General features: G+C 43.9%; 1 protein-coding gene across 1 annotated transcript in view; it reads right to left on the bottom strand.

The window, feature by feature from the left end:
* The window catches only part of LOC121283886 (solute carrier family 35 member F2-like), a 90,676-nt gene extending 64,354 nt beyond the window's left edge, over window positions 1–26,322 (bottom strand). Inside the window, exon 1 of the mRNA XM_041198688.1 lies at window positions 26,137–26,322. Within this exon, the coding sequence (XP_041054622.1) occupies window positions 26,137–26,322 (186 nt within the window). The remainder of the gene's footprint in view (window positions 1–26,136) is intronic.
* Window positions 26,323–26,832: the final 510 nt, after the last annotated feature.

The raw sequence follows: 26,832 nt of genomic DNA, 5'->3' as shown, positions 1-26,832 counted from the left end.
TAGATAATATGCTTCTTTTTTATTCTTCCTGCCAAAATGGACAATTTCACACTTGCCCACATTATATTCCATTTGCCAGATCTTTTCCCTCTCACTTAACCTTTCTATGTCACTTTGTAGCCTCCTCACGTCCTCTTCACAACTTACTTTTCTACCTATCTTTGTGTTGTCAGCAATAACACGGCTCCACAATTGCCAGAAATCTGACACTTGATGCTAAAATTAACACACATTGCAAAAGCTGCAGCTATTATGTCCAAGCTAAATAAGAGAGCGTGGAACAACAGCAGCCTGACTGAGAACACCAAACTGTGAGTCTACCAAGCCTGTGTCCTCAGCACACTCCTCTACAATGGTGAGATCTGGGCAGCATATTGCTAGGCAGGAGAAAAGGCTGAACAGCTTCCACCATTGCTGTCTCAGACATATCCTCATCATCTCTAGGCAGGGCAAGATCACCACTTCAGAGGTCCTGGATCATGCTAATTCCATCAGCATATACGCATTGCAAGGCCAATAATGCCTGCACTGACTTGACCACATTCATTGAATGGATGACTGCCGGTATACACAAAGACCTGTATAGTGAACTGGCCTCTGGGTCACAACTTCCTAGGTGTCCGTTCCTCCATTACAAGGACACCTGCAAGTGAGATATGAAAATGGCGGGCATGGATACTGATAGCTAGGAAACAATCACTAATGGCTGTGACATCTGGAGGCTGACTGTGTGGAAGGGCATCGGCAGAAAGGACAAGCTCAGCTGACCAAGACAAGGGTCCAGAGAAAACAGACAGCAGCAAATCGTGCACCTTCTCAGTGTACTGTCTACCTCTGCAGCAAATGCAGTAGAGACTGCCATGCTAGAGTGGGGTTCCTGAGCCACACCAGGTAATGCTTAACACAGAGTTGACAATCACAGCGCAAACCACCGTCTTACAAAATGAGTACAAAGAAGGAATGACTTAAAGGAGGTAGACAATATTACAGGTTAAACAGTCAAAATATATATATTTTGCCATTTTTCACAATGACAGATGTCGTTCACTTTTGTCTGAAGCTTTCTTACGCTTGAAAGACTGATGGCTTCAGTGTTATTGTTCCGCCAACTGAAGAATGTGATATTGAACAGTTAATGTTCAACTTCCACTCACTTACCATGTCAAACGTTCTCTTGCTTTGGTTTTTTCCATCAAATTAGAGAAAAAGTTCTTGATTTTACTGCGCCTTTGTAATATTCCCTCATTGATCTCCATTGTTCAAGGTGAAGTACATAGAAAACCAAAGATCCAAAATGAACGGGCACAAGAAACTAATCCAGCTCATTTATTAACACCTATTGTTTTCTGCGAAGCTGACTGAATGATTAACCCTCTTAGTGAGCAATGAAATAAGATAATGTGTGGATTCACCCATTTGGCAAAGTTCTTGTGAAAGATTAAAGAAATGATTAAACATGCTGATTAGTAGTGCAGAAAAAAAATCAATCATCATTGTAGGAATGGTTTCAATAATAATGCACTGGTGCATTCATGGGTCTTGTTTAGATTTATTAAACAAAAAAATAAATCATTTTAGCAGGGACTCCCTAACTAGGTCAATTGATAAACATTTGTTACACTGTATATTAATGTTTCCTTTTAATTTGATTTAAATGTTGGAAAATTAAATAGTTGCTGTACCAATTAGTGAATAAGTTAACCTTCATGCAAGTTTTATGACCTACAAATGTTAGATGCAATTTGTTTGTAATATATTTTGGAGGGCGAGCTGACATAAAAATCACGTGTTGTGTCAAGTATAGTAGATTTTATGGCAGTTTCACAATGTTATGCAAGGTAAGCTGATTACTTGATTTAATGTTTGCCAGAAGGTACTTGATATGCTGTAAAAAGTAATATTGTGCAGCTAGAAATCACCACCCCCAAAAACAAATACAGTATGGATACAGATAAACATCAGATCCTTATGTAGGCTTAGGCCTGGATTTTCCGTGCCTGCCGGTGTCCTGCGTGTACAATGGTGTGAGCGGACTTTATGGCGAGAAGGCCAAAAATCGGTTTCACGACGTCGTGAAACCAGTTTGTGATCATCCGCTCCACCCACCGAATGCAGGCTGCATTCTCCACCATCAGACATCAGGAACCACATTGTCGTACACCAGCATATCATTATAAGGCCAGCCCACTGGACTCATCCTCCCTCCGCTGGATCGTCCACCCATGTCAGCGGGAAAACATGCCAACGTGTTTCACAACAGCATGTATAAGGTTTGCCCTTAGCAGGCTGCACTGCACTTGGGGCTTCAAGGTTTGTTTACCTAACTTGCTTCGGACAGCACTCACAGTCATCAGTACCAGGCTTCACAGACAGCACCACATCACTTTTAGGGGGGCTCACGGGTAGGTCTCTACCTACCAGATCAGCCACATGTGGGTGGCTTTTCAACAGCTGCAGGGTGAGGCCTTGCTTGGGGAAGGGGAAGAAGTGGCCTCAGGCAAGGGAAGAGGCTGCAGGACAAGAGCTGTATTAGGGAAGGAGGGTATCCCAGAGTATGCGTGGGGACACATGTTGATCTGTGTAAGTGGCCTCAAGTTGGTGAGGGCTGAGGAGACAGTCTCCAGAGGCGATCAGGCCAAATGGACATGTGAGGGTATGTGTGTGAGAATGGGTGGTGATGTCCCTCGAGCCGGCAGTGAGTGAGATGCCAATGAATGTGTGACGGGTTTGAGTGTGTCAGTTTAAAGTGATGAGATTGTTGCCATACCTTGGCTGCACAGATGAGATCATTCATCCTCTATCTGCACTGGATGGCCAACCTCTTCTGTGCAACATTGGCACTGATCACCACTGCCATTGCCTATCAAGCCGGAGTGATAATGTAGCTGCCCCTCTTGATGCCAGAGCGGGGATAGAGGACATCACAGCGGGCCTCCACAGCATCCAAAAGGCGCTCGAGGAAGGCTTACTTCTTGCTTTTTTCGGCCATGTCTCTCTTGCTGCAGTCCTGGGCTAGAAGTGCAAAATGTAAAGACTGATAGCAAAAGCTTATACAAGTATATAAAAAGAAAGAGAGTAGCTAAAGTGAATGTTGGTCCCTTGGAAGATGAGGCTGGGGAGTTAATAGTGGGGAATGCAGAAATGGCAGAGGCACTTAATCAATATTTTGCCTCAGTTTTCACAGTGGAGGACACTAGTACCACCCCAATAGTAACAGGTAGTGCAGAGGGTATAGAGATGGGGGAACTTAGCACAATCACCATCACTAGAGAAAAAGTACTGAGCAAACTATCGGGATTAAAGGGTTACAAGTTCCCAGGACCTGATGGCCTACATCCCAAAGTCTTAAAGGAAGTGGCAGCGGAGATAGTGGATGCATTGGCTTTAATATTCCAAAATTCCCTGGATTCTGGAAAGGTTCCAGTGGATTGGAAAAATGCTAATATTCAAAAAGGGTGGGAAGCAGAAAGTAGGAAACTAGAGACCAGTTAGTTTAACATCTGTCATTGGGAAATTGGTGGAATCCGTTATTAAGGAAGTAATAATGGGGCATTTAGAAAGTCAAAATGCATCTATCAGAGTCAGCATGGTTTTATGAAGAGGAAATCGTGTTTGACTAATTTGCTAGAGTTCTTTGAAAATGTGACAAGCAAAGTAGATAATGGGGATCCTGTAGATGTATCTGGACTTCCAGAAGGCCTTTGATAAAGTGCTGCATAAAAGATTAACACTCAAGGTAAGATCACATGGAGTTGGGGTAATATATTAGCTTGGATAGAGGATTGGCTAACCAACAGAAAGCAGAGAGTTAGGATAAATGGGTCTTTTTCTTGATGGCAAGCTGGAACTAGTGGGATACCACAGTGTTCAGTCCTTGGGCCCCAACTATTTACAATCTATATTAATGACTTGGATTCAGGGATAGAAGGTACTATAGCTAAATTTGCAGATGACACCAAAACAGGTGAGAAAGTAAGTTGCAATGAAGAAATAGGAAATTTACAAATGGATATGGACAGGTTAGGTGAATGGGCCAAAATTTGGCAGATGGAGTTTAACGTGGATAAGTGTGAGGTTATCCATTTTGGTCAGAAGAATAAAAAGGTGACTTATTATTTAAATGGAGAGAAACTTCAGAATGCTTCAGTGCAAAGAGATCTGGGTGTCCTCGTGCATAAATCGCTGAAAGCTAGTAAGCAGGTACAGCAGGTAATAAGGAAGGCAAATGGAATTTTGGCATTTATTGCTAAAGGAATAGAGTATAAAAATAGGGAAGTGTTGTTGCAACCGTACAAGACATTGGTGAGACCGCACCTAGAGTACTGTGCACAGTTTTGGTCCCCTTACTTGAGGAAGGATGTAGTTGCATTGGAGGTGGTTCAGAGGAGGTTCACTAGATTGATTCCAAAGATGCAGGGCTTGTCTTATGAGGAGAGATTGAGTTTAGAGTACTCGCTAGAGTTTAGAAGGATGAGAGGAGATCTAATTAATGTATATAAGATGCTAAAGGGGATAGACAAAGTAGGCATGGGGCGGATGTTTCCCCTTGTGGGGCATTCTAGAATGAGAGGCCATAGTTTTAGGCTAAGGGGTGGTAGATTTAAATCAGAAGTGAGGAGGAATTACTTATCTCAAAGGGTCGTGAATCTGTGGAATTCACTACCTCAGAGTGCAGTGGATGCTGGGACACTGAATAAATTTAAGGAGGAGATAGACAGATTTTTAATTAGTAACGGGTTGAAAGGTTATGGGGGGAGGGCGGGAATTTGGAGTTGAGGCCGAAATGAGATCAGCCATGATCATATTGAATGCCGGGGCAGGTTCGAGGGGCTGAATTGCCTACTCCTGCACCTAGTTCTTACGTTATGTTCTTATGAAGCACTGAGCATGGCTATACTTTAAATGTGATGCCTGGCATGATGAAGCGATGAAGCGGTGAAGTGACGGCGTGGCAAGCGAATAGGAGCCTGCCCACCATTGAAATGACGTGTATCCTGGGAATGCAGGATTAATGCAGTGGGTTTGGGACAATACGGCATGAAAAGCCCCAATTGCGGCCGGTATTTCACCTGCCCGCTACTGCACTTAGTGCAAATCTGGGATGATACCGCCCTTTGTATCAAATAATCTGTATGAAAGCATAATGAATGCTATCGGGGCAAAAACTTTGATGAGCAGAGACCAGTTTGTATATTAAATAAATACATTTCTCAAATAATCAGAGACAAAGACTCTAGCAATAAGCCTAACTAAGATAAAAGGTATCTAACAGAACTAAGAATTTTGTCATCAATGAGATGAAAGTTTTGAAAACAGACAAATCCCCTACGAGAGATCCTCTCCAGGCCCAGTATAAGGAGCGATAAGAGATGAAATTTGAAAAGGTGTTAACATCAGAAAGTCGATTAATGGTGAATAATTAAAATAGAAATAAGGTAATGTGCTAGTACCTGTATACTAGAAGGATAGATTTAATCCAGAGCATTATATACTGCCAGCCACTTCCTAGTAAAACAATGGAATTGCTCATCACAAGCAAACTTGCATGGAAATAATTTCACTTACTCACCTTTCAGAACGGCTTTATCGAATTCAGGGTCGCGGGGAGTCGAAGACTATCCCAACAGGCAATGGGCACTAGGTAGGGTACACCCAGGATGGGATGCAGTCCATCACAGGACACACACTCACACGCTCACACACAGACACTCACTGTAAAGAACAATTTAACCATAGCCAATCCACCTAACCAGCAAGTCTTTGGACAGTCTGAGGAATCCGGAGCACCTGGTGGAAACCTACATGGACAACTTGCAAACTCCACACAGACCCGAGATCAGAATTAAACTCAGGTTCCTGGAGCTGTGAGGCAGCAACGCCAACCACTTTGCCATTGTGCTGCCCCATGGAAATAACCTATTAAATACAATTAGCTTTAATGTGTGAAGATGCTGCCTGATTTTTTTTATTGAGAAAGTGACATCCCAAGTGGAAAATAAAAAGTCTTATTGTTTAAAAGCTGTTTAGTCTTTCCTTGTCAAACATCTGTCCATATGAAGCAGCCTGCTTGATTGCACCCCATCCACAAACATTCACTCCCTCCATCAATGACGCACAATTGTACCATTTACAAGATGAACTGCAGAAACTTACCAAGGCTCCTTAGACAGAACCTTCCAAAAGCATGACTGCTACCATCTAGAATGAAAAAGTTGCAGACACATTGGAACACCACCACCTGGATGTTCCCTTCCAAGACACTCACCATCCTCGCTTGGAAATATATTGCTGTTCCTTCACTGTCCCTGTATCAAAATCCTGGAACTCCCTTCCTAACAGTACCTACACCACACGGACTGCAGCAGTTCAAGAAGGCAGCTCACTACCACCTTCTCAAGGGCAATTAGGGATGGGCAATAAATGCTGGTCTAGCTAGTGACACCCACGTTGCATGAATGAATAAAAAAACATTTTCAGATCTAGTCAGGTGTCAGCTGTTGTTGCTCTTCATATTTAAATACATTAGAGGGAGTTTGGTCCTAGTGCATTCCCGGTGGCTATTGCTAAAAGACAGTTTTGTGTATTTTGAGTTTCTAATGTTGAACCAAAGCCTAAAGTTGCTGAGAAACTCATTGGCTGAGTTCAAAAAATAATGGCAAGTTCACAACACATGCCATTATTTGTGTAGCAAAAAAGAAATAGCAGTTTGTATTGAAAAAAAGAAATGTCATGATTCCAAATAACCACAGATTCTGGACAATTTGTGCCATTATGCCATTAACCTCATAGAAATAGGAGTTTGCCATCAACCCCACATCAGCGACAAGAAGTTGCTGGATTTGCACCATAAAAACTAATAAAGCTCACTGACATTTAGGTCAAGCATTTCATTGCATAAGGACCCTGTTAATGATGTGATTTTTAGTCCTAGTGCGCCACTCAACTTTGGAAGCCCAGAAAAAGAACAATGAAACTATGGAATCTTAACCCTCCAGGTAGCAAATTGTTCCTGGTTACTTCTTAAATTTTTTTAACTTAATTTCTTTTATTATGATTTCTTTCTGCCTTTTTTCGCTTTCTCTTAATCCAATTTACTTTCCCTCTCCATATTTATCTTGCTGTATCTAATTTGACTCTAATTCAATTCACTTCCTTTCCCATTATTTGGTCTGTTTGTTCTCCACCCTTAAATATTATTGGTTAGGGAGATATATCCCATTGTTTGCCAAGATCCAAGGTGACTTCATGCTTCCAGGGATTTGTGGAACAAATATCTTTCAAGCTGATAGGTTGGGGGAAAAAAATCCAACTCATGGGGTACGCTCCAGCAAATTCTGAGCCATTATTATACGGGTGTCAACTTCACTAATCAGATTGCAATAACTATTTTATTCATTCGTGAAATGCGGGCATCACTGGCAATACCAGTATTTATTGTCCATCCCTTGAAAAGGTGGTGGTGAATCGCCTTCTTGAACCTCTGCAGTCCATGCGGTGTAGGTACACCCATAGCACTGTTTGGGAGGGAGCTCCAGAATTTTGACCCCAGAACAGTGATAAATTTCCAAGTGAGGATGGTTTGTGACTTCAAGGGGAAATTTGCAGGTGATGGTGTTCCCATGCACCAGCTGCTCTTGTTGCTCTAGGCTGTGGAGGTCACAGGTTTGGAAGATGCTGTCAAAGGAGTTTTGGTGAGCTGCTGCAGTACATACTCCAGAGGTTCTCAAACTGAAGGTTCCAACCCCTGACGGGGTTTGCAGGATGAGATTTTGGAGTTTCCAGCTCTAAGACCACGATATGTGCACCCAATTTTTTTGTCCGGCTCACAGTTTAATGGCACGATATTGAACGAACTTCATACAGACAGCCTCAATGTCTGCCATGAGCGTGCCTGATCATTTTTTCTGGCTCGCAGTTCACTGGGAGGGGAAGGGAGTGAACCTTCAAGTGACCCCACGCTTGACAGTGTCCCGTTAATCAACAGAAAGATCAGTAAGTGGGTGGATCGAGTTAAGCTGCAATTAAAGAGTTGGTGTGAGGGGTTGGAGCCAGCAAGTAGATCCTGTGTGCTGAAAGTTCCCAAACTCCTCATTGGCTTAGTGCTCCCCTAATCTGGAGCTGAACAGGCTAGGAGTCATTTTGATAATTACCAACGACTCGCAGTGTCAGTCACACTGCCAGATTTTGAGAGAATGTGTCTCATTAGGCCCAATGAGTAAGATAATATTTTCATGAAATAGTTTTAAAACACAGACATTCATATGTTTAAAGTTTAATGTGTGAACTTCAATAACTGGGGTTATGCTCAGCAACTAAAGGAACCCCTCCCCCAACCCGTCCAACAACTCTAATTCCCAGATCTTCACCCTGGGGTTACATGAATTCTGAGGCATTAAAGTTGAGTCACGCTGGGAAAACATTTGGGCAGCACTTCTCTAATCTACTCTTGCATTTCTGTGATTGGTCAAGTTAAGTTTCTGATCTATGGTAACCCCCAGAATGTTGATGGTGGGGGATTCAGCAATGGAAATGCCATCAACTGTCAAGGGGTGGTGGTTAGATTCTTTCTTGTTAGAGACGTTCATTGCCTGGTACTTATGTCATTTATCAATCCAAGCCTGAATGTTGTCCAGATCTTGCTGTATGCAGATATGGTCTGCTACAGACTGTTTGTGGGAGTTTATCATGTGTAACTTGGCTGCCACGATCCCTACATTACAACAGTGACCACATTTCAAAAGTGCTTCATTAGCTGTAAAGCACTTTGAGATGTCTTTTGGTCAAGAAAATCACTATATAAATACCAGTCTTTCTTTCCTTTTTTCAATATTTGAATGGCAATGGAACTAAGCACTATCAAACAATCAGCAAACATCCCCACTTCAGACCTTATGATGGAGGGAAGGTTATTGATGAAGCAATAAAACCTGCTGAACACTGAGAAACTCTTGCAGCAATGTGCTATGGCTGGGATGATTGGACTCTAACAACCACAACTATCTTTCTTTGTGCTAAGTATGACTCCAGCCAGTGGAGAGTTTTCCCATGGATTCCCATTGATTTCAATTTTGCAAAGGCTCCTTGATGCCACACTCTGTCAAATGCTGCCTTAATGTCAAGGACAGTTACTCTCACCTCACTTCTGGAAATGAGCATGCTGTCCATGTTTGGACCAAGGCAGTGAAGAAAGCAGGAGCTGAATGGTCCTGGCAAAACTGAACTAAGTACCAGTGAGTAAGTGCTACTTGATAGTACTGTTGACCACATTTTCTATCACTTTGCTGATGATTGAGAATGGTTTGATGGGGCAGTAATTATCCGGATAAGAACTTTGAAGCGTGTTCATTATTGTCCATGTGGCAGGTAATTTGCACATAGCAAACTCCCACAAATAGCAACATGATAAATGACCTGACAATCTGTTTTTTATGGTGTTAATTGAGGGATAACTATTGGCCAGGACACCAGGGATATCTCATCCATTAATGACCTCATAGTAAAGGAGCCTCCAGGCAACAGTGATCATAATATGATAGAATTTAATATTCAGTTTGAAGGTGAGAAGTGTGGGTCTAAGACTAGTGTTTTAAACTTAAATAAAGGCAATTACAAGGGTATGAAGACAGAGCTGTTGTACTGCAACAGCTTGGCTAGGGATACATGTTGCTCAAGAGCACAATCATTGAACCTAGATTTACTAAGACAAACATTAATTGAGATACTAGAGTGTTTTTGGGATAATTTCTTAAAGCAACATGTCCTAGAGCCAACTAGGCATCTGGCTATTCTAAACCTGATAATGCACAATAAGACAGGATTAATTAATTACCTCATTGTAAAGGATGCTCTAGGTAGCAATGATCATAACATGCATGAATTTTGCATTCAGTTTGAGGGAGAGAAGTGTGGGTCTAAGACTAGTGTTTTAAACTTAAGTAAAGGCAATTACAAGCGTATGAAGACAGAGCTGGCTAAAGTGAATGGGGTAATTAGGTTAAGGAGTAGGTCAGTAGAGATGTAGTGGCAGACATTTAAGGAGATTTTCCATGACACTGAGCAAAGATACATTCCAATGAGAAACAAAGACTCTAGGGGAAGGATGCACTATTCATGGCTATCTAGGGAAGTTACGGATAGTGTTAAATTGGAAGAAAAAGCATACAATGAAGATTAGTGGTAAGTCATAAGATTGGAAAGAATTTAAAAACCAGCAAAGAACAGGTATTTTCTGTCTGTCTGCACTGCAGAAACCAAAAATAACACCCCAAAAATACTTGTAAATGAACTGGTGAAAGGGAGGGAGGAACTTAAAACAATGACAATCATCAGCAAAAGGGTACTGAGAAAACTATTTGAACTAGAGGCTGACAAGTCATCAGGATCTGATGGATTTCATCCTAAGGCCTTAAAAATTGGCTGTTGAGATAGTAGATTACATTGGTTGTAATTTTCCAAAATCCCTCAGATTCTGGAAAGGCCCCATCAGATTTGAAAACAACAAATGTAACTCCTCTATTCAAGAAAGGAGGGAGACAGAAAGCAGGAAACTACAGGCTAGTTAGCCTAACATCTGTCATAGGGAAAATGTTAGAATCTATTATTAAAGAGGCTATAGCAGGGCTCTTGGAAAATCTTAATGCAATCAGGCAGAGTCAACATGGTTTTGTGAAAGGGAAATCATGTTTGACTAATTTATTAGAGTTCTTTGAGGAAGTAACAAGCAACATGGATAGATGGGAATCTGTAGATGTGGTGTACTTGGATTTCCAAAAGACATTTGACAAGGTGCCACATCAAAGGTTACTGCAAAAAATAAGAGCTCATGGTATAGGGATAACATTTTAGCATGGATAAAGAATTGATTAGCTGACAGGAAGAGAGTAGGGATAAATCAGTTATTTTCTGTTTGGCAAGCTGTTACTATTGCAGTGCCACAGGGATCAGTGCCTGGGTCTCAACTATTTAAATTCTATATTAATGACTTGGATGAATGATTGCTAAATTTGCTGATGACACAAAGATAGGTAGGAGGGTAATGTGTGAAAAAGCCATAAGGAGTCTGTAAAGGGATTTAGATAGGTTAAGTGTGTGGGCAGAAAATTGGCAGATGGAGTATAGTGTTGGAGAACGTGAGCTTGTCCAATTTGGCAGGAAAAATAGAAAAGCGGTATATTATTTAAATGGTGAAAGATTGCAGAACACTGTGATACAGAGGGATCTGGGTGTTCTGGTACAAGAATTACAAAACGTTAGCGTCCAGGTACAGCAAATGATTTGGAAGGCAAATGGAATGTTGTCATTTATTGCAAGGGGAATGAAATATAAACGTGGGAAAGTTTTGCTGTAGTTGTACAGGTCTTTGGTGAGACTATATCTGGAGTGCTGTGACAAAAGCAAAATACTGCGGATGCTGGAAATCTGAAACAAAAACAGAAAATGCTGGAAAAACTCAGCATGTCTAACAGAGAAAAAACAGAGTTAACATTTCAAATATGACTCTGCTTCAGAGCTAAAGAGAAGTAAGAATGTGATGAAATTTATACTGTTTAAGGGGGGTTGGGCAGGTGAAGCTGGATAGAAGGCCAGTGATAGGTCGGGGCAAAGGAGAGATTGCCAAAGATATCATGAACAAAAGGACAAAGGTGTGTTAATGGTAGTGGTACTGGCTAAAGGAGGTGGTGATGGTGGCATTAAGAGCAGAAAGCAGAACGTGATAATAGGACAAGGGTAAGCATTCTGGAAAGAGCAACATGAACAAGCAACAGATGGCCCTTATGGGGGTGGGGTGGGGGGAGGGGACGGTGGTGGGAAAAAAGATTGAAAATAGGATAAAAGGTTGGGATAAAAGAATTAATAAAAATGAAAATAAATAAAAATGAAAATAAGTGGATAAAAAAACATACCATTTCAACACATCACCCTGCTCTCATACCCACATGTCCGCCCTTGGCCTGCTGCAATGTTCCAGTGAAGCTCAATGCAAACTGGAGGAACAGCATCTCATCTTCCGATTAGGCACTTCATAGCCTTCCAGACTTAACATTGAGTTCAACAACTTCAAACCATGAACTCTCTCCTCCATCCTCACCCCTTTTTTGTCCCTTTTTTTCAATTTTAATTTTAATATTTTAATTTTTATTTTTTACCCACTTATTTTTATTTTTATTTTTATTTATTTTCATTTTTATTCATTGTTTTATGCCCATCTTTTATGCTATTTTCAATCTTTTTTCCCACCACCGTCCCCTCCCCCCACCCCACCCCCACAAGGGCCATCTGTCACTTGTTCATAAGAACAAAAAACTGCGGATGCTGGAAATCCAAAACAAAAACAGAATTACCTGGAAAAACTCAGCAGGTCTGGCAGCATCGGCGGAGAAGAAAAGAGTTGAGGACTCGAAACGTCAACTCTTTTCTTCTCCGCCGATGCTGCCAGACCTGCTGAGTTTTTCCAGGTAATTCTGTTTTTGTTTTGTCACTTGTTCATGTTGTTCTTTCCAGAGTGCTTACCCTTGTCCTGCTATTATCACATTCTGTTTTCTGACCTTAATGCCATCATCAGCACCTCCTTTAGCCAGTACCGCTACCATTAACATCCCTTTGTCCTTTTGTTCATGATATCTTTGGTGCTCTCTCCTTTGCCCCCACCTATCACTGACCTTCTATCCAGCTTCATCTGCTTCACCGTCCTTAAACAGTATAAATTTAATCACATTTTTACTTTTCTTTAGCTCTGAAGAAGAGTCATACGGACTCGAAATGTTAACTTTGTTTTCCCTCCACAGATGCTGTTAGACCTGTTGAGTTTTTCCAACATTTTCTGTTTTTGTTCTGGAGTGCTGTCTATAATTTTGGTCTCCTTACTTAAGAAAGGATATGATTGCATTAAAAACAGTTCAGAGAAGGCTTACTTGACTAATTCCTGGGATGAGGGGTTTTCTTACGAGGAAAGGTTGCACAGGTTGGGCCTGTATAACTTTGGATTTTAAAAGAATGAGAAGTGATCTTACTGAAAGCTTTAAGATCCTGAGGGGGCTTGACAGGCTGAATGCTGAGGGGTTGTTTCCCCTTTTGCGAGAGAATAGAACTAGGGGACACAGTTTAAAAACAAGAGGTCTCCCATTTAAGCCAGAGATGGAGCAAAATTTTTTCTCTCTGAGGGCTGCCAGCCTGTGGAATTTTCTTCCCCAGAGAGCAGTGAATCATTGAATATTTTTAAGGCTGAGTTAGATAGATTCTAGATTGACAAGGGAGTCAAAGGGTATAGGGGGTAGACAGGAAAGTAGAATCGAGGCCATAATCATATCAGCCATGATTTTATTAAATGGTGGAGCAGGTTCGAGGGGGTCACATGGCCTAATCCTGCTCCTAGTTCATAAATACGTATGTCCGTATGCATTTTAACTTTGCTGCTGAGGATAAGCTCTGCAGCAGGAAATGTGTGTCTGATTATAAGGCCTGCAGTCAGCAATGCATACTCAGTTCATCACCATTTTAAACATTCGGAATTGTAAGATCAAACTGTGTAACAATGCATTCTCTGTTGTAGAGTATTTTTCTTGTTTATAAACTTGAAATCAGCTTTGTTTTTTTTTAAGAAAGGACTGGTTTCAGCTTCCTGGTTGGATTGGAATGATTTCAACATAGTAAAGTTCTGAAGGTGGCTGGTATAAATGCATTTTTTTTTCAATTTAGATAACCTGGTGAGTGATTATTCATAGCACATATTAAATGGCTGTCAATGATTTACAACTGTTAGTATTTTCTCGATGGTGGAATTCACTTAAATGTTTGTGCAGTCATTGATTCAGTGAGAAGTAGTCATTGCTTTTGTGTTAAGGAAACAGGTCCAAAGGAAATCTGGTATTTAATGCCTCAGTTTTATTCAATTCGGAACCAGAAGCAGATGTATATTTTTATATTCATCCATGGGATATGAGCATCTCTAACTGCCCTGGAGAAAGTGTTGATGAGGCACCTTGAATACAAATGAGTGGCTTGCTAGGTCATTTTTAGAGGACAGTTAAGAGTCAGCTACATTGCTATGGGTCAGTTGTTCAACTGGGTTCTATCAGTACCATTCAGCTCCAGACATCTTTACAGCCTTGGTCTAAAATTGGTCGAACAAGCTGAATTCCAGAGGTGACATGAGTAATTGTCCTTGACATTAAAGCAGCATCTTAGAATATGGCATCAATGAGCCCTGGCAAAATTGAAATCAATGTGAAGCCATGGGAAAATTCTCCACTGGCTTACCTAGTTGTGAATCTGGAGTCACATATTGGCCAGACCAGGTAAGGATAGGAGATTTCTTTCCCTAAAGGACAGTAAATATGGGTTAAACATGTTAATCTTTTAAACCGGCAATGCTCAAAACATAAACAAAAATAAAAACAGTTGGAAAAACTCAGCAGGTCTGACGGCATCTGTGGAGAGGAACACAGTTAATGTTTCAAGTCCTTATGACTCTTCAACAGAACTAAGGAAAAATAGAAGAGAGGTGAAATATAAACGGGTTTAAGGGGCTGGGACAAGTAGAGCTGGATAGAGGGCCAGTGATAGGTGGAGATTGCCAAAAGATGTCAAAGACAAAAGGACAAAGAGGTGTTGATGGTGGAGATATTAGCTAAGAAATGTGCTAATAGGTGATATTAGGGGTAGAAAGCAGGATGAGCAAGGTACAGGTAGCCCTAGTGGGGGTGGGGTGGGGGCAAGGGATCGAAATAGGCTAAAAGGTAGAGATAAAACAATGGATGGAAATACATTTAAAAATAATGGAAATAGGTGGGAAAGGAAAAATCTATATAAATTATTGGAAAGGGGCGGATCGGAAAGGGGGTGGGGATGGATGAAAGAGTTCATGATCTAAAATTGTTGAACTCATTATTCAGTCTGGAAGGCTGTAAAGTGCCTAGTCGGAAGATGAGGTGCTGTTCAATGCTCAAAACATGTTACATGTCCTTGGGAATATAAAGAAATATGGATTAAACTGGTTTAACTGCAAACCTGAAGTGGCCAGTATGGTGGCACATTGTTTTATATAATTAATGCACATTGCTAAAGTGATAATGCAAGAGTCCACAACTATGATCCCCCATATACCAAGTTCTAAATGCTATGTTGTTTTGGGAAAAGCATGAAGGGTGAGAAAATTGAACAGTTGTGCATTCACCTTGTTCCTTCAGGCCCTAGAAACATGTTTGAGAAAGACTAGTTCAATGCTTTCCTGGCTGGTCTCATATCTTACACCCTCCATAAATTTTAGCTGGTCCAAAACTCAGCTGCCCATATCCTAAATCACACCAGGCCCTGTTCACTCAGTTCTCTACCCAGTGACCTGCATTGGCTCACGCTCTGGCAACACATTGAATTTAAAATTCTCATCCTAATATGCAAACCCCTCCATGGCATTGGTCCTCCTTAAATTCTATAACTTTTTCTAGCTGTACAACCTTCTGAGATCTCCGCCCTCTTCCAATTCTGACCTATGATGAATTCCCAATTTCCATCACTCCACCATTGGTGGCTCTGCCTTCAGCTGACTAGGCCATAAACTCTAGAATTCCCCTCCTTAAACCTCTCTTTTCTTGTAAGCCACTCTTTAAAACGTATTTCTTTGATCAAGCTTTTGATCATCTGTCTTAATATCTCAATATGTCTATATCTATCTCAGTGTCAAATTGTCTCTGAAAACACTCCTGTGAAACACTTTTGGAAGTTTTGTTACATTAAAACCTCTGTTTAATTGCAACTTGTTAGTTTTACTGTTAAAAAGGACATTGAGGGAGAGCTCAATGCCACAGTGTTGGCATGATCTCAAATAAACCACTTTTGTGGTGTATACACTGTTTCTTAACCAGAACTGGCTCAGAATCTTGAGAAGTATTTAGATATGCTGGTTGATTAAAAAGTCAAATAATAAAAAGGTGGCAGAAGCGGCTACAACATATCCTTGGAAGTGTATGTCTTCTTAGTAGAAAATAGACTTGTCACCTCTTATCTATCACCTTTTTGCGGTACTGTGCCTTGCATCAGCTATAATGTGTGCTACTTAAGTATGGCTGTAAGTATGGAGTAAGAACAGATAGTCTTTTTTTTAAATCTCTGGAAACCATTTGGAAATGAAAAAGCAATGAAATTGTGTGATGCTATCTATTTACAAGCACTGTTTGTGTCATTTGTAAACTTAGATATGCACAAGTTCGTAACACTGATGTGTTAGAAACAGGATGCATTATGGAATAAGTAGTTACATTCTTTTTGACCTGGGTGGTGTTAATTGTTCATAGCCAAGCCAAGGCAGCTAGTGGGAAATTATATAGCTTGTGTGCTGTTAACTGAGGAAGGACGAAATCCCCTGAAGCATTAATGCAATCATTTTCCCTTTCCTCTAAAAAGCAAAGGTTGAGACTGAGAAACTTATAGACAGAATTGCCAAGTGGATCAAGATCACAGTGACCTATTATTTCCCATATGGTCCAGTGATGATCTACTGGCTGTTACAAAACTTGATATATCCTGAGGTTGTGAAAGATGTTTTATATATATAGACAGATGTAAGTTCTTACTTTCTAAGATAAAATAAAAGGTAAAATCAAATATGCCATTTGAACGGGAGGAAGGTGTGTGCATTTAATCTCCAGAAGAAGAGCCTTCATGTCTGAGAGCAGGAATGAAATCCCATTTAGAGACTCAAGGAGAAAGTTAGAGAGTTAGATATTTTTTTACAGTACAATCTGGATTTAGTGCTGGAATTGGCAGATAGCCATGAGCACTCTGTAACAACAACTTGCATAAATGTCGATTTTTGGGATCTTGCAAGAACTAGAGTTTAACTTTGGAGCAACCAAAAGATCAGCAGAGCCACATGTTACAATTTACAAATATTAAATTTAAACCTGCAAAGAATAAATTAATTAATACCTTGTACAAAATCCAGGTTGCCTCTGGAGTGAAAACAAAGTAATAACATACCACTGAGATTCAAAGGAAGTAATGTTAGGTTTGCAGTAAGTGACATATCATCAGAGATCATTGTGTTTGAAGTATAAATGGTAAAACATCACTGGTGAACAAGGCAACTAGAACATCCATACCCAGAGGGCAAACCTTGTGGATGGACAGTGACCATTCCGAACATTATGGTGACTTACAATCAATCAGTAGCATTGTAATAATTTAGGAGAGCCCCAATATTCCATTGTTCAGAGAAGCTAGCAATGAGCAAAGTGTTATGAACTGTTTACCTGTTACAGGTTTAGGGTCTTGTCTCTCAGGGACAGTTGTTCTAATCATTTCCATAAGTGCTCTGAGTATCCTACATTTAGAGATACACCCAAATTGTCCAATATCTATCCAAATGATAGCATAATCCAGAGGCATAATAATTGTGTACTATAATCTGAAATAGAATGTTTTTCATTTATATGTTTGCTTCTTCAATCTCTTTAATGACAGGAACCAAAGGAACAAACATAAGCCATTTAGTCCCTTGAGCTGGTTCCACCATTCAATGAAATCATGGCTGATCTGTGATCTAACCCCATATATACAGCTTTTACCCATATTCCTAAATGCCTTTGGTTTACACAAATTTATCAGTCTCAGGTTAAAAATTAACAATTGATTGTGGAAGGGTGTGCCAAACATCTCCCACTCTTTGGCCAGAATTTTACGTTCGTCGGTCGGCGGCGGGCGGACGGCCGATTGCTGCTGGCGAAACAGGCCATGCCACGATTTTCCAAAGGCAGGCCAATTAAGGCCCGCACCACGGCTTTGTGAGTCCCACGGAGAACAGGAAAATAGTCGCGGGGGGCGGGCGGCCTCAGACTGCCAGTTCCAGTGGGGAGCTGGCAGCCTGTTTAAAGAGTGGTCAGGCAGCCTGCTTGAAGCAGTGCACCATGACCACCCAGAGATCAAGAAATGTTGCATGGAGGGCAGAGGAGGAGGTGGAGAAGGAGGGGCGGAGGCTGCAGGAGAGGCCAGCGGAGGGCCACAGTACCCCCAGATTTTCGGAAGCATGCCTTGCTGTCCTCTTGCAAGATGTGGGAGACCAGCATCAGATTCTGTATCCTGAGGATGGGAGGAGGAGGGCCCCCCATGTTACCAGCCAGGCGTGGGAGGAGGTGGGTGAGGCTGTAAGCCCATGATGATGTGCACTGACAATGCCTTAGTGGTTGAGGAGAAGAAGGGCTTTCCCCGCAGCATATGTTGGTTTCTGTAGCATTTGAGTAGTTTGGGGGCAAGCTGCAGGGGAGACCGGTAGACACATACTCAGAACTCCAACACATGTCATATTGATGGTAATGAGATGGTCCAAGGGGTGCCTTAAGGTCTTTTGGGCAAGTCCCATCTACTGGCATCAGCACAGCACCTATTTGCTCCTCCTTGCCATGGGCGCTAGAACCATAGAACCATAGAAAAGTTACAGCACAGAAGGAGGCCATTCAGCCCATCTTGTCCATGCCAGCCCGAGGACACTCTAATCCTTTCTAATCCCACCTTCCTGCACCCAGCCCATAGCCCTGCAGCTTGCAGCACTTTAGGTGCAGATCCAGGTACTTTTTAAAAGAGTTTAAAGTTTCTGCCTCTACCACCAACTTGGGCAGCAAACTCCAGACACCCACCACCCTCTGCGTAAAAAAGTTCTTCCTCATGTCCTCTCTACACCTTCTGCCACTTATCTTGAATCTATATCCCCTGGTCCTAGAATTCTCTATCAAGGGAAACAATTTTATCCTGTCCACCCTAGCTATTCCCCTCATAATTTTGTTCACCTCAATCAAATCACCTCTCAGCCTTCTTTGTTCTAACAAAAATAACCCCAACCTATCCAATCTCTCCTCGTAGCTACACTTATCTAACCCTGGCAACATTCTTGTAAACCTCCTCTGCACTCTCTCCAGAGCTATTACGTCCTTCCTATAATGTGGTGACCAGAAATGCACACAATACTCCAGTTGTGGCCTCACCAGTGTTTTATACAATTCCAACATTATATCCTTACTTTTATATTCTATACCTCTGCCAATGAAGGACAGCATTCCATATGTCTTCTTTACAACCTTGTCTACTTGAACTGCTGCCTTCAGGAACCTGTGTACTTGCACGCCAAGATCTCTCACTTCATCTACCCCTCTTAGTATATTCCCATTTATTTTGTAACCTCTGTAACTGTTTGACCTCCCTAAATGTATGACCACACACTTCTCTATGTAAAAATCCATCTGCCACTTTACTGCCCACTCCACCAACCCAGCTATATCATTTTGGAGATTATGGCGATCCTCTACACTATCCACTACTCGGCCAATTTCCGTGTCATCTGCAAATTTCCCAATCGTGACCCCCACGTTCATGTCCAAATCATTAATATATAACACAAACAGCAAGGGTCCCAACACCGAGCCCTGTGGAACACCACTTGAGACAACTTTCCATTCGCCAAGGCATCCATCGACCATTACCCTTTGTTTCCTGTTACAAGGCCAACCTTTTATCCAGTTTGCCACATTACCCTGAATCCCATGGGCTTTTACTTTCCTGACCAATCTCCCATGTGGGACCTTGTCAAATGCCTTGCTAAAATCCGTGTGCACAACACCCACTGCACTACCTTCATCAACCCTTCTTGTCACTTCCTCAAAGAATTCAATCAAATTTGTGAGGCGAGACCTTCCTTTAACAAATCCATGCTGACCATCCCTGACTAGTCCATGCCTTTCCACATGACAGTTAGGACCCGTGTGCTATTCAAAGTGATGGACGCCAAATGGATCCAAGGGGATCGTTGGGGGAGGGGGTTGGGACCAGCTGTACTATCTTCTGGGGACTCATCACTAGCAGTGTGGACAGGAGCCGCTGGAGGCCTCAAATGGGCCACTGTGGTTGGGGTACGGTATGTGTGTGCAGAGTACATAATCGAGCTGCCCTAATAAATCCTCTTCTCTGTTTTACAGGCAAAAAGTAACCACAATGTCCAGGAGCGCCTGAGGACTGGAGGTGGGCATGCCTTCCTCCAGCGCCTCACACCCTTCGAGGAGCAGACCATGGAGCTGGGCAGGAGGCAGGAGGCCAGGGCTGCGAGTCTTGGGTCCAGCGGGCAGGTATTTGAGGTCCACAGTCCCATCCACTCTGTCTGCCCACCATCTAAACCACTGATGGTTGCTGCAATTGTTAATGCTGCAACAATGCTCATTCACAGACTGAGACACTCTGACATTCCTCCCCTTGAGGAATCGCGTCTCCACCACCTTCCAAAGTCACCTTATCCCATTTGTGACCACTATCACCATGATCTAACATGCCATTGGATCGCTGCTGCACAGCCAAAGACTTATTCCATTCTAGGGGGTTTGGGACCTCCTGCACCCTTTCAGCCAGTGAGCCCCACATTACTCTGTCCAGAAGGTCCTCAGCACCTCACCTGTGAACATCATGGCACTCAACTGAGATGAAAGCCACCACGTTACTCATCCCTGCGCCAGGGGGAAATGTTGCCTTCTAGCCACCCAGTCTATGCCCCTCCTTACGGAATGAAGGGCAATAATATGACTTCTCAATCTCCTGTGCTCGGCAGAAAATGTCACAACTGTTTGAGATGTTTCCTCAGTCCCGCAACTATACAGGCCGCAATGCATCCACATCAGGTACCCCTGCACTCTCCCCACTCCTATGGTTCATAACAAGCCATGTGGCATTCATGAGGCCATCTGACCAGCCTGTCTGCATGTCCATTTAGTGGTTGGGGCCTGCCTTGACTCATTTCCACCTCACCAATGTTCTTCTCCTTAGGGTCTTTAATGGTGAGCGACTTATGAGGCTGGGGGGGGAAAGGGATGAAAGATTGAAGTGAATGAATGCTAACTGATGCAGTGTCCTTGTTGTTAATTTCAGCATCACCACCAGACTGACCCGCACCTCGACCCCACGGCCCCCCCTCCACACCTGAGGGGCAACATGTGCAACTTGCGGCACATAATTTCAGCCAGTCAGGCACCAGCGCAGACACACACGCCTTGGTGGGGACTTTACTGTCAGCTAGTGTCCTGGGTCACAGTGGAGAGGGCACATCACGATCGCTGGAGGAGATGATAAGGGCAGAGAGTGCCGATGGCTCCAGCAGCTGGAGGGCTGCAGGGGACGAGGCATGTGCTGAGTCTGGCACTGATGACTTGCCTCTGGAGTTGTCCCCATTGCAGCAGCTGCAGGACAGGCGACAGGAAGTGTGTTTGCATCTGGCAGGGTTGCATGAGGGAATGGTTCAGTCATTCTCTGTGATGGAGGAGTCTAGACAGACTACACGTGAAGAATCCGCCCTCAGGGGCAGAGCTTCAGGATTCCTTCAATGAGAGATTGGCGACTCTCATAGAGAGGGGCTTTAACCGAATAGATCAAAATATGATTGGGTTACACTCTGACCTGCAAGCCCTCACAACGGTACTGGCCACAGGTGGTCTTTCCCATTGTGGGAGATGTTGTGGACATCAAGCACTGGCACTCAGTGCCCATGCATCTGCGGTGAGCAGGGAGGTCGAAGTGGACCTCACGTCGGCGCAGCAGCTGCCTGCCATTTCTGCAAGCTTCTCTCCGCATGAGGGCAGCAGCTCCTCCGCCCCTCTGCCAGTCAACGTTTCTTCCGTTGAGACTGTGACAACTGGGGGGGGTGCCAGTTCAGGAACTGGCCACTCCTTCCCAGGCGGGGCCATCACAGGCTCCACAGGCCAGAGGATGCCTGCCAAAGTCATCTAGGCCAATAGGACAGCAGAGTCAGCAGGCTGTCTCACAAGCCACTCCGAGCAATAGGGCAGCACCTAGACGTAGCACCCAGAAACGAAAGCATAAGGCACCTTAGGCACTTCCTGGGTATGTCACTCGTGATTTTGAGTTGGCCTTAGAATAGGGACCCATTTTTCTGTCATTGTGAAATAATCATGTGTGCTTTAATTTTGGACACATTAAATTCCACCTTTGTTATCATGGCTGAGGGTATTTTCATTGTGGTGCTTTTTTCTTTTTCACTTAATTATCATGAGTGCTTGAGTGGACATTGATGTTTCTGTACTAAGGCCTTATTTGCAGCTGATAAGGTGGAAGATGGAGCACCGAAGTTACACGTTTGGAAGTTCCAGGCAATGCTGGTCCTGCTGATCCATGTGTGTGGAGCTAGCTGAAGGTTCTTTGGATTAAATTGTCCTGGGTGTCCCTGCCTCCTTGGTGTAAACGCGGATCGTCGTTGTGCCCCTCATCATCGGCCTGTGCTTCCTCATCATCTGAGGCACTGCTGGATTCATCATGTGCAGCCTCATCCAGGGCATCAAGGTCTTCATCGTCAATTCTATCCCCCCTTTCCAGCGTAAGATTGTGCAGAGTGCCGCAGACTACCACAATCAGAGAGACGCGATCTGGGGGGTACTGGATAGTGCCCCCTGAGCGGTCAAGGCAACGGAAAGCGCATCTTCAGAAGACCAATGGTTCTCTCCACCATAGCCCTTGTGGTGCCGTGGCTCCTAGTGTACTGCTGCTCAGCTTCTGTTCTTGGAGGGCGTAGTGGCATCATGAGCCACCTTCTGAGGGGATAGCCCTTGTCACCCAGCAGCCAACCATCCAGCCGGGCCAGAGCATTGAAGAGCTCCGGCACCTGGGAGTGTCTGAGGATGTAGGCATCATGGGAGCTGCCTGAGAATCTTACACAGACTTGTAAAATCTGCATCCTGTAGTCACACACTATCTGGACGTTCATGGAGTGGAAGCCCTTCCTGTTGATGAAGGCACCAGGCTCACCTGCTGGCACCTTGATGGCCACATGTGTACAGTCTATTGCACCCTGGACGCGGGGAAAGCCAGCAATGGCCGTGAAGCCTCTGGTTCGCTGTGCCTAACTTGCCTGGTCACAGCGGAAGTGGATGAAGGTCAATGCCCGTCTGAACAGAGCGTCTGTAACCTGCTTTACACAAGTGTGAACAACTGATTGGGAAACACTGCAAAGATCACCCACCAAACCCTGGAAGGAGCCAAAAGCATAGAAGTGGAGGGCAACTGTGAGCTTCAGAGCTGCTGCCATGGGGTGTCCTCCAACACAGTTAGGGGGGATCTCAGGGCCAATCATCTGACAGATTATAGTTGACTGTCTCCCTTGAGAGTCAGAGCCTCCTTTGGCATTGCACCTCAGTCATATTGAGATAGCTGCTTCACCACCTGTATACCCTGGCAGCAGGATAGTGGCGTGTTCTGCGGCCCCTTGCATCTTGGACAACCTCTTGGCCCTGCGCCCCTTGTGCCTGCGGCTGGACACCCTGGAGGCTGATTGTTCAGTCCTGGCCGCCTCCCTATTCTATCCTGCCCTTCCTCCTCAGGGGAGCTGCCTCCACTGGAGAGGTCAGAACCCATAGCCCCAGGCTAAATGGAGGCCTCCGGATAGCTGCAAGGCCAAAAAAGAATGCTGTCTGCAGATTGGTTTCAAGTTACACAAAAACCTCTTGGACATCGATGACAACTAATAACAATCACACAGGTATTTTTAAAACACTTTCATCAATTATAACTTTGTGAAAAACATGAACATCCCCTCTGAGTCCACATATCCCGACATTGCAAATGTTTTCTTAAATAATCTCCTACCCGCCTGCCTGCTGGGCCCATGTGCCGACCCGAAGTTTGCACGAGCCCCTCAAATTCATGGACAGTTGCCAAGTTAAGGGCCTTAACGAGACCTTCAATTAATGGCGGGCGAACTGAGCGCGCCCGCCCACTGAAATATCGCGATGCCGCGCACTGACGTCGGCACACTTGCACAATGTCAACGCGTGACATTTTACGCACTAACGTGTGGGCTACGCCATCCGCACGTCAGCCAGAAAATTCTGCCCTTTGGCCAGGGTTTTCCGGTCCTGTGGTGAGATTCGGCAGCCTAGCCAAAAGTCCATTGACTTTCGGCAGAACTGGACGACCCCAGCAGCGGGTGGGGCTGGAAGATCCTGCCCTTTGTGTGTAGAAGTGTTTCCAAACTTCATTCCTGAAAGATCTGGTTCTAGTTTTCAGGTTATGCCCCTAGTCCTAGACCAGTAAAACACTTGGTGAGATGAAACTTGTGATGAATTGCCAAACAGCTTTATTTCACAATGACTGAACATACAGAATAACAACTAAGATTGAATTTAGCTAATTCAAATCGTAGAGTTTGTCTTTGAGGTTTTGGGCAGGATTTCCCGGTCCTGATGGGGGCAGGAACAGAGGCAGACAGGCACTAAACATAGAACTGCTAACTGTCGTCCAGCTTTCCTGTCACTATTCATGCTGCTGGTGATTTTCCTGAGGATGGGGGAGGTGGGACCTGGAAACCTTCCTGATTTAGGATTAAGGCCAACGAATGTTGTTAACAAGCTCATTGACAGCTTGTTTTGTGCCAGTTTGGAATTTTGGCAGGGGTGCCTAGGTTGCATGCTGGGTCAGGACAGACCAGGTGCATGGAGGTAGCAGCACAACAAGAAGCCAGTCATGGCTGCGCCATCCACTTAGATGGGTCCATAAAAGGGAGCATGGCTGAGAGAGGCACTCAGCCATTGGTATACAGGTGCCACCAGATGTGTCAAGCTCGTGCGGGGGAGTGGTCTGTAAGTGCTCAGGCCATGCAAGTGGTCATCACCCTCCTGACATCATGAGGGTATAAGAAGTGAGGGTTAGGCTTCTAAACATTATTGGAGTCCAGCTGAGCATAAGAAAGGCAGTAGCTCATATTGAGAGCACGATTCTCAGATCTTGAGTTGATTATGATAAACATCTTCAGTAGCAGAGGCAGAGTCCCAAGCATGAGGAGAGCAGAGGTGAGGGATGAGGGGTAGGAAGGCAATGGAGGCCAAACACTCAGCATTAGATTTTCTGCTGGAGACAGAGCTACCTGAAGATATCGGAGAACAAATGTTGCAGGAGACTGTGTTCCTCCATAGAAACATAAACATAGATAATAGGAGCAGGAGTAGGCCACTTGACCCTTTGAGCCTGTCCCGCCATTTAATATGATCATGGCTGATCCTCTATCTCAACACCATGCTCCCTCTCTCCCCATACCCCTTGATGCCGTTTGAGTCTAGAACTCTATTTCCTTCTTAAATATATTCAGTGACTTGGCCTTCACAGCCTTCTGTGGTAGAGAATTCCACAGGTTCACCACCCTCTGAATGAAGAAGTTTCTTCTCATCTCAGTCCTAAATGGCCTACCCTGTCATCTGAGACTCTGACCCCTTGTTCTAGACCCCCCAGCCAGAGGAAACATCACCCCTGCATCCAGTCTGTCCAATCCTGTCAGAATTTTATACGTTTCAATGAAATCCCCTCTTATTCTTCTAAACTCCAGTGAATACAGGCTTAGTCGACCCAACCTCTACTCATATGACAATCCTGCCATTCCAGGAATTAGTCTGGTGAACCTTTGCTGCACTCCCTCTATGGCAAGTATATTCTTTCTTAGCTAAGGAGACCAAAAACTTCACACAATACTCCAGATGTGGTCTCACCAAGGCCCTGTACAGCTGCAGTAAGACATCCTTGCTCCTGTACTCAAGTCCTCTTGCAATGAAGGCCAACATACCATTTGCCTTCTTAACTGCTTGCTGCACCTGCATGCTTGCTTTCAGTGACTGGTGTACAAGGACATTCAGGTCCCTTTGTACATCAACATTTCCTAGTCTATCACCATTTAAATAATACTCTGCCATTCTGTTTTTCTTACCAAAGTGGATAACTTCACACTTATCCATGTTATACTGCATCTGCATGTATTTGCCCACTCACTCAACTTATCTAAATTGCCTTGTAGCCTCTTAACATCCTCCTCACCACTCACATTCCCATCAAGTTTCATGTTGGCAGATTATGGTCTCTGAGATTTGTGTCATTGGGCAAGATCTCACACCTCACAGCATCAATTGCCATGCCCTGCCAATAGATATCAAAGTCACTTAACCTTGAAATTTATTCACTTCTGGCTCCTTTCAAGGATCAGCTGTGGACCTGGATGTTGTCTCACAAACTGCTGCATACCACTACAGGCCACTAATGATCTGTTAGCAAACACTGGACATGACTTGCAATTTCTGACAAATGGGACATATCACAACCTCAGAGGACAGTGGGTTTCACCTTCATCGCTGAATTCTCACTGCTGCAGGGCAGCATGATTGCACCCATGTGGCCATCAAGGCACTGACTATCCAGCTGGTGATCTTCATCAACAGGAAGGGTTTCCACTTCCTCAATGTTCAACTGATTAGCGACTTCAATCAGAGCTTCCTCCATGGGTATGCTCATTTTCCTGGCAGCTGCCATGACTCCTTCATTCTTCAGCAGTTCAGGGTACTGCAGTTCCTCAATCCACACCGCCCCACCTCCCCCAAAACTGTATGGATAGATCCTAAAGTTATTCCTTGAAGAAATGGCTACTCACCCCTTTCTGTGACCTTGATGGGAACCCAGAAGTGCTATAACCAGTCATCTGCTCACCAGGATCCACCGTTGAGCAGGCCACCAGGCTTCTGGAGATGCGGTTTCAGTGCCTGGACCAGTCGGGTGGTGTCTGTAGTACACTCCTGCAAGGCGTCTCATGCATCATGATGGTCTACTGTACTCTCCATAACATGGCCATCCAGAGAGGTGTGGACCTTGAAGAGGGTGAAGCCATGGAACAACACAGCTTGTTGGAGGAAGAGAAAGAGGATTTGGAAGAGGAGGAGGAGGCAGATGCAGAACACAGAGCTGCCCCTGCTATCCAGGGAAGGGGATGGACCTGGCACAGCACTCGAGGGTCTCATCTGGATGCTATTAGGGTTTGGCTGATCC

Source organism: Carcharodon carcharias, chromosome 11 (genome assembly GCF_017639515.1).
Source record: "Carcharodon carcharias isolate sCarCar2 chromosome 11, sCarCar2.pri, whole genome shotgun sequence".
Classification (NCBI taxonomy): Eukaryota; Metazoa; Chordata; class Chondrichthyes; order Lamniformes; family Lamnidae; genus Carcharodon; species Carcharodon carcharias.
Note: the sequence above shows the minus strand (reverse complement) of the source record. Positions and strands in the feature narration are given on the sequence as shown.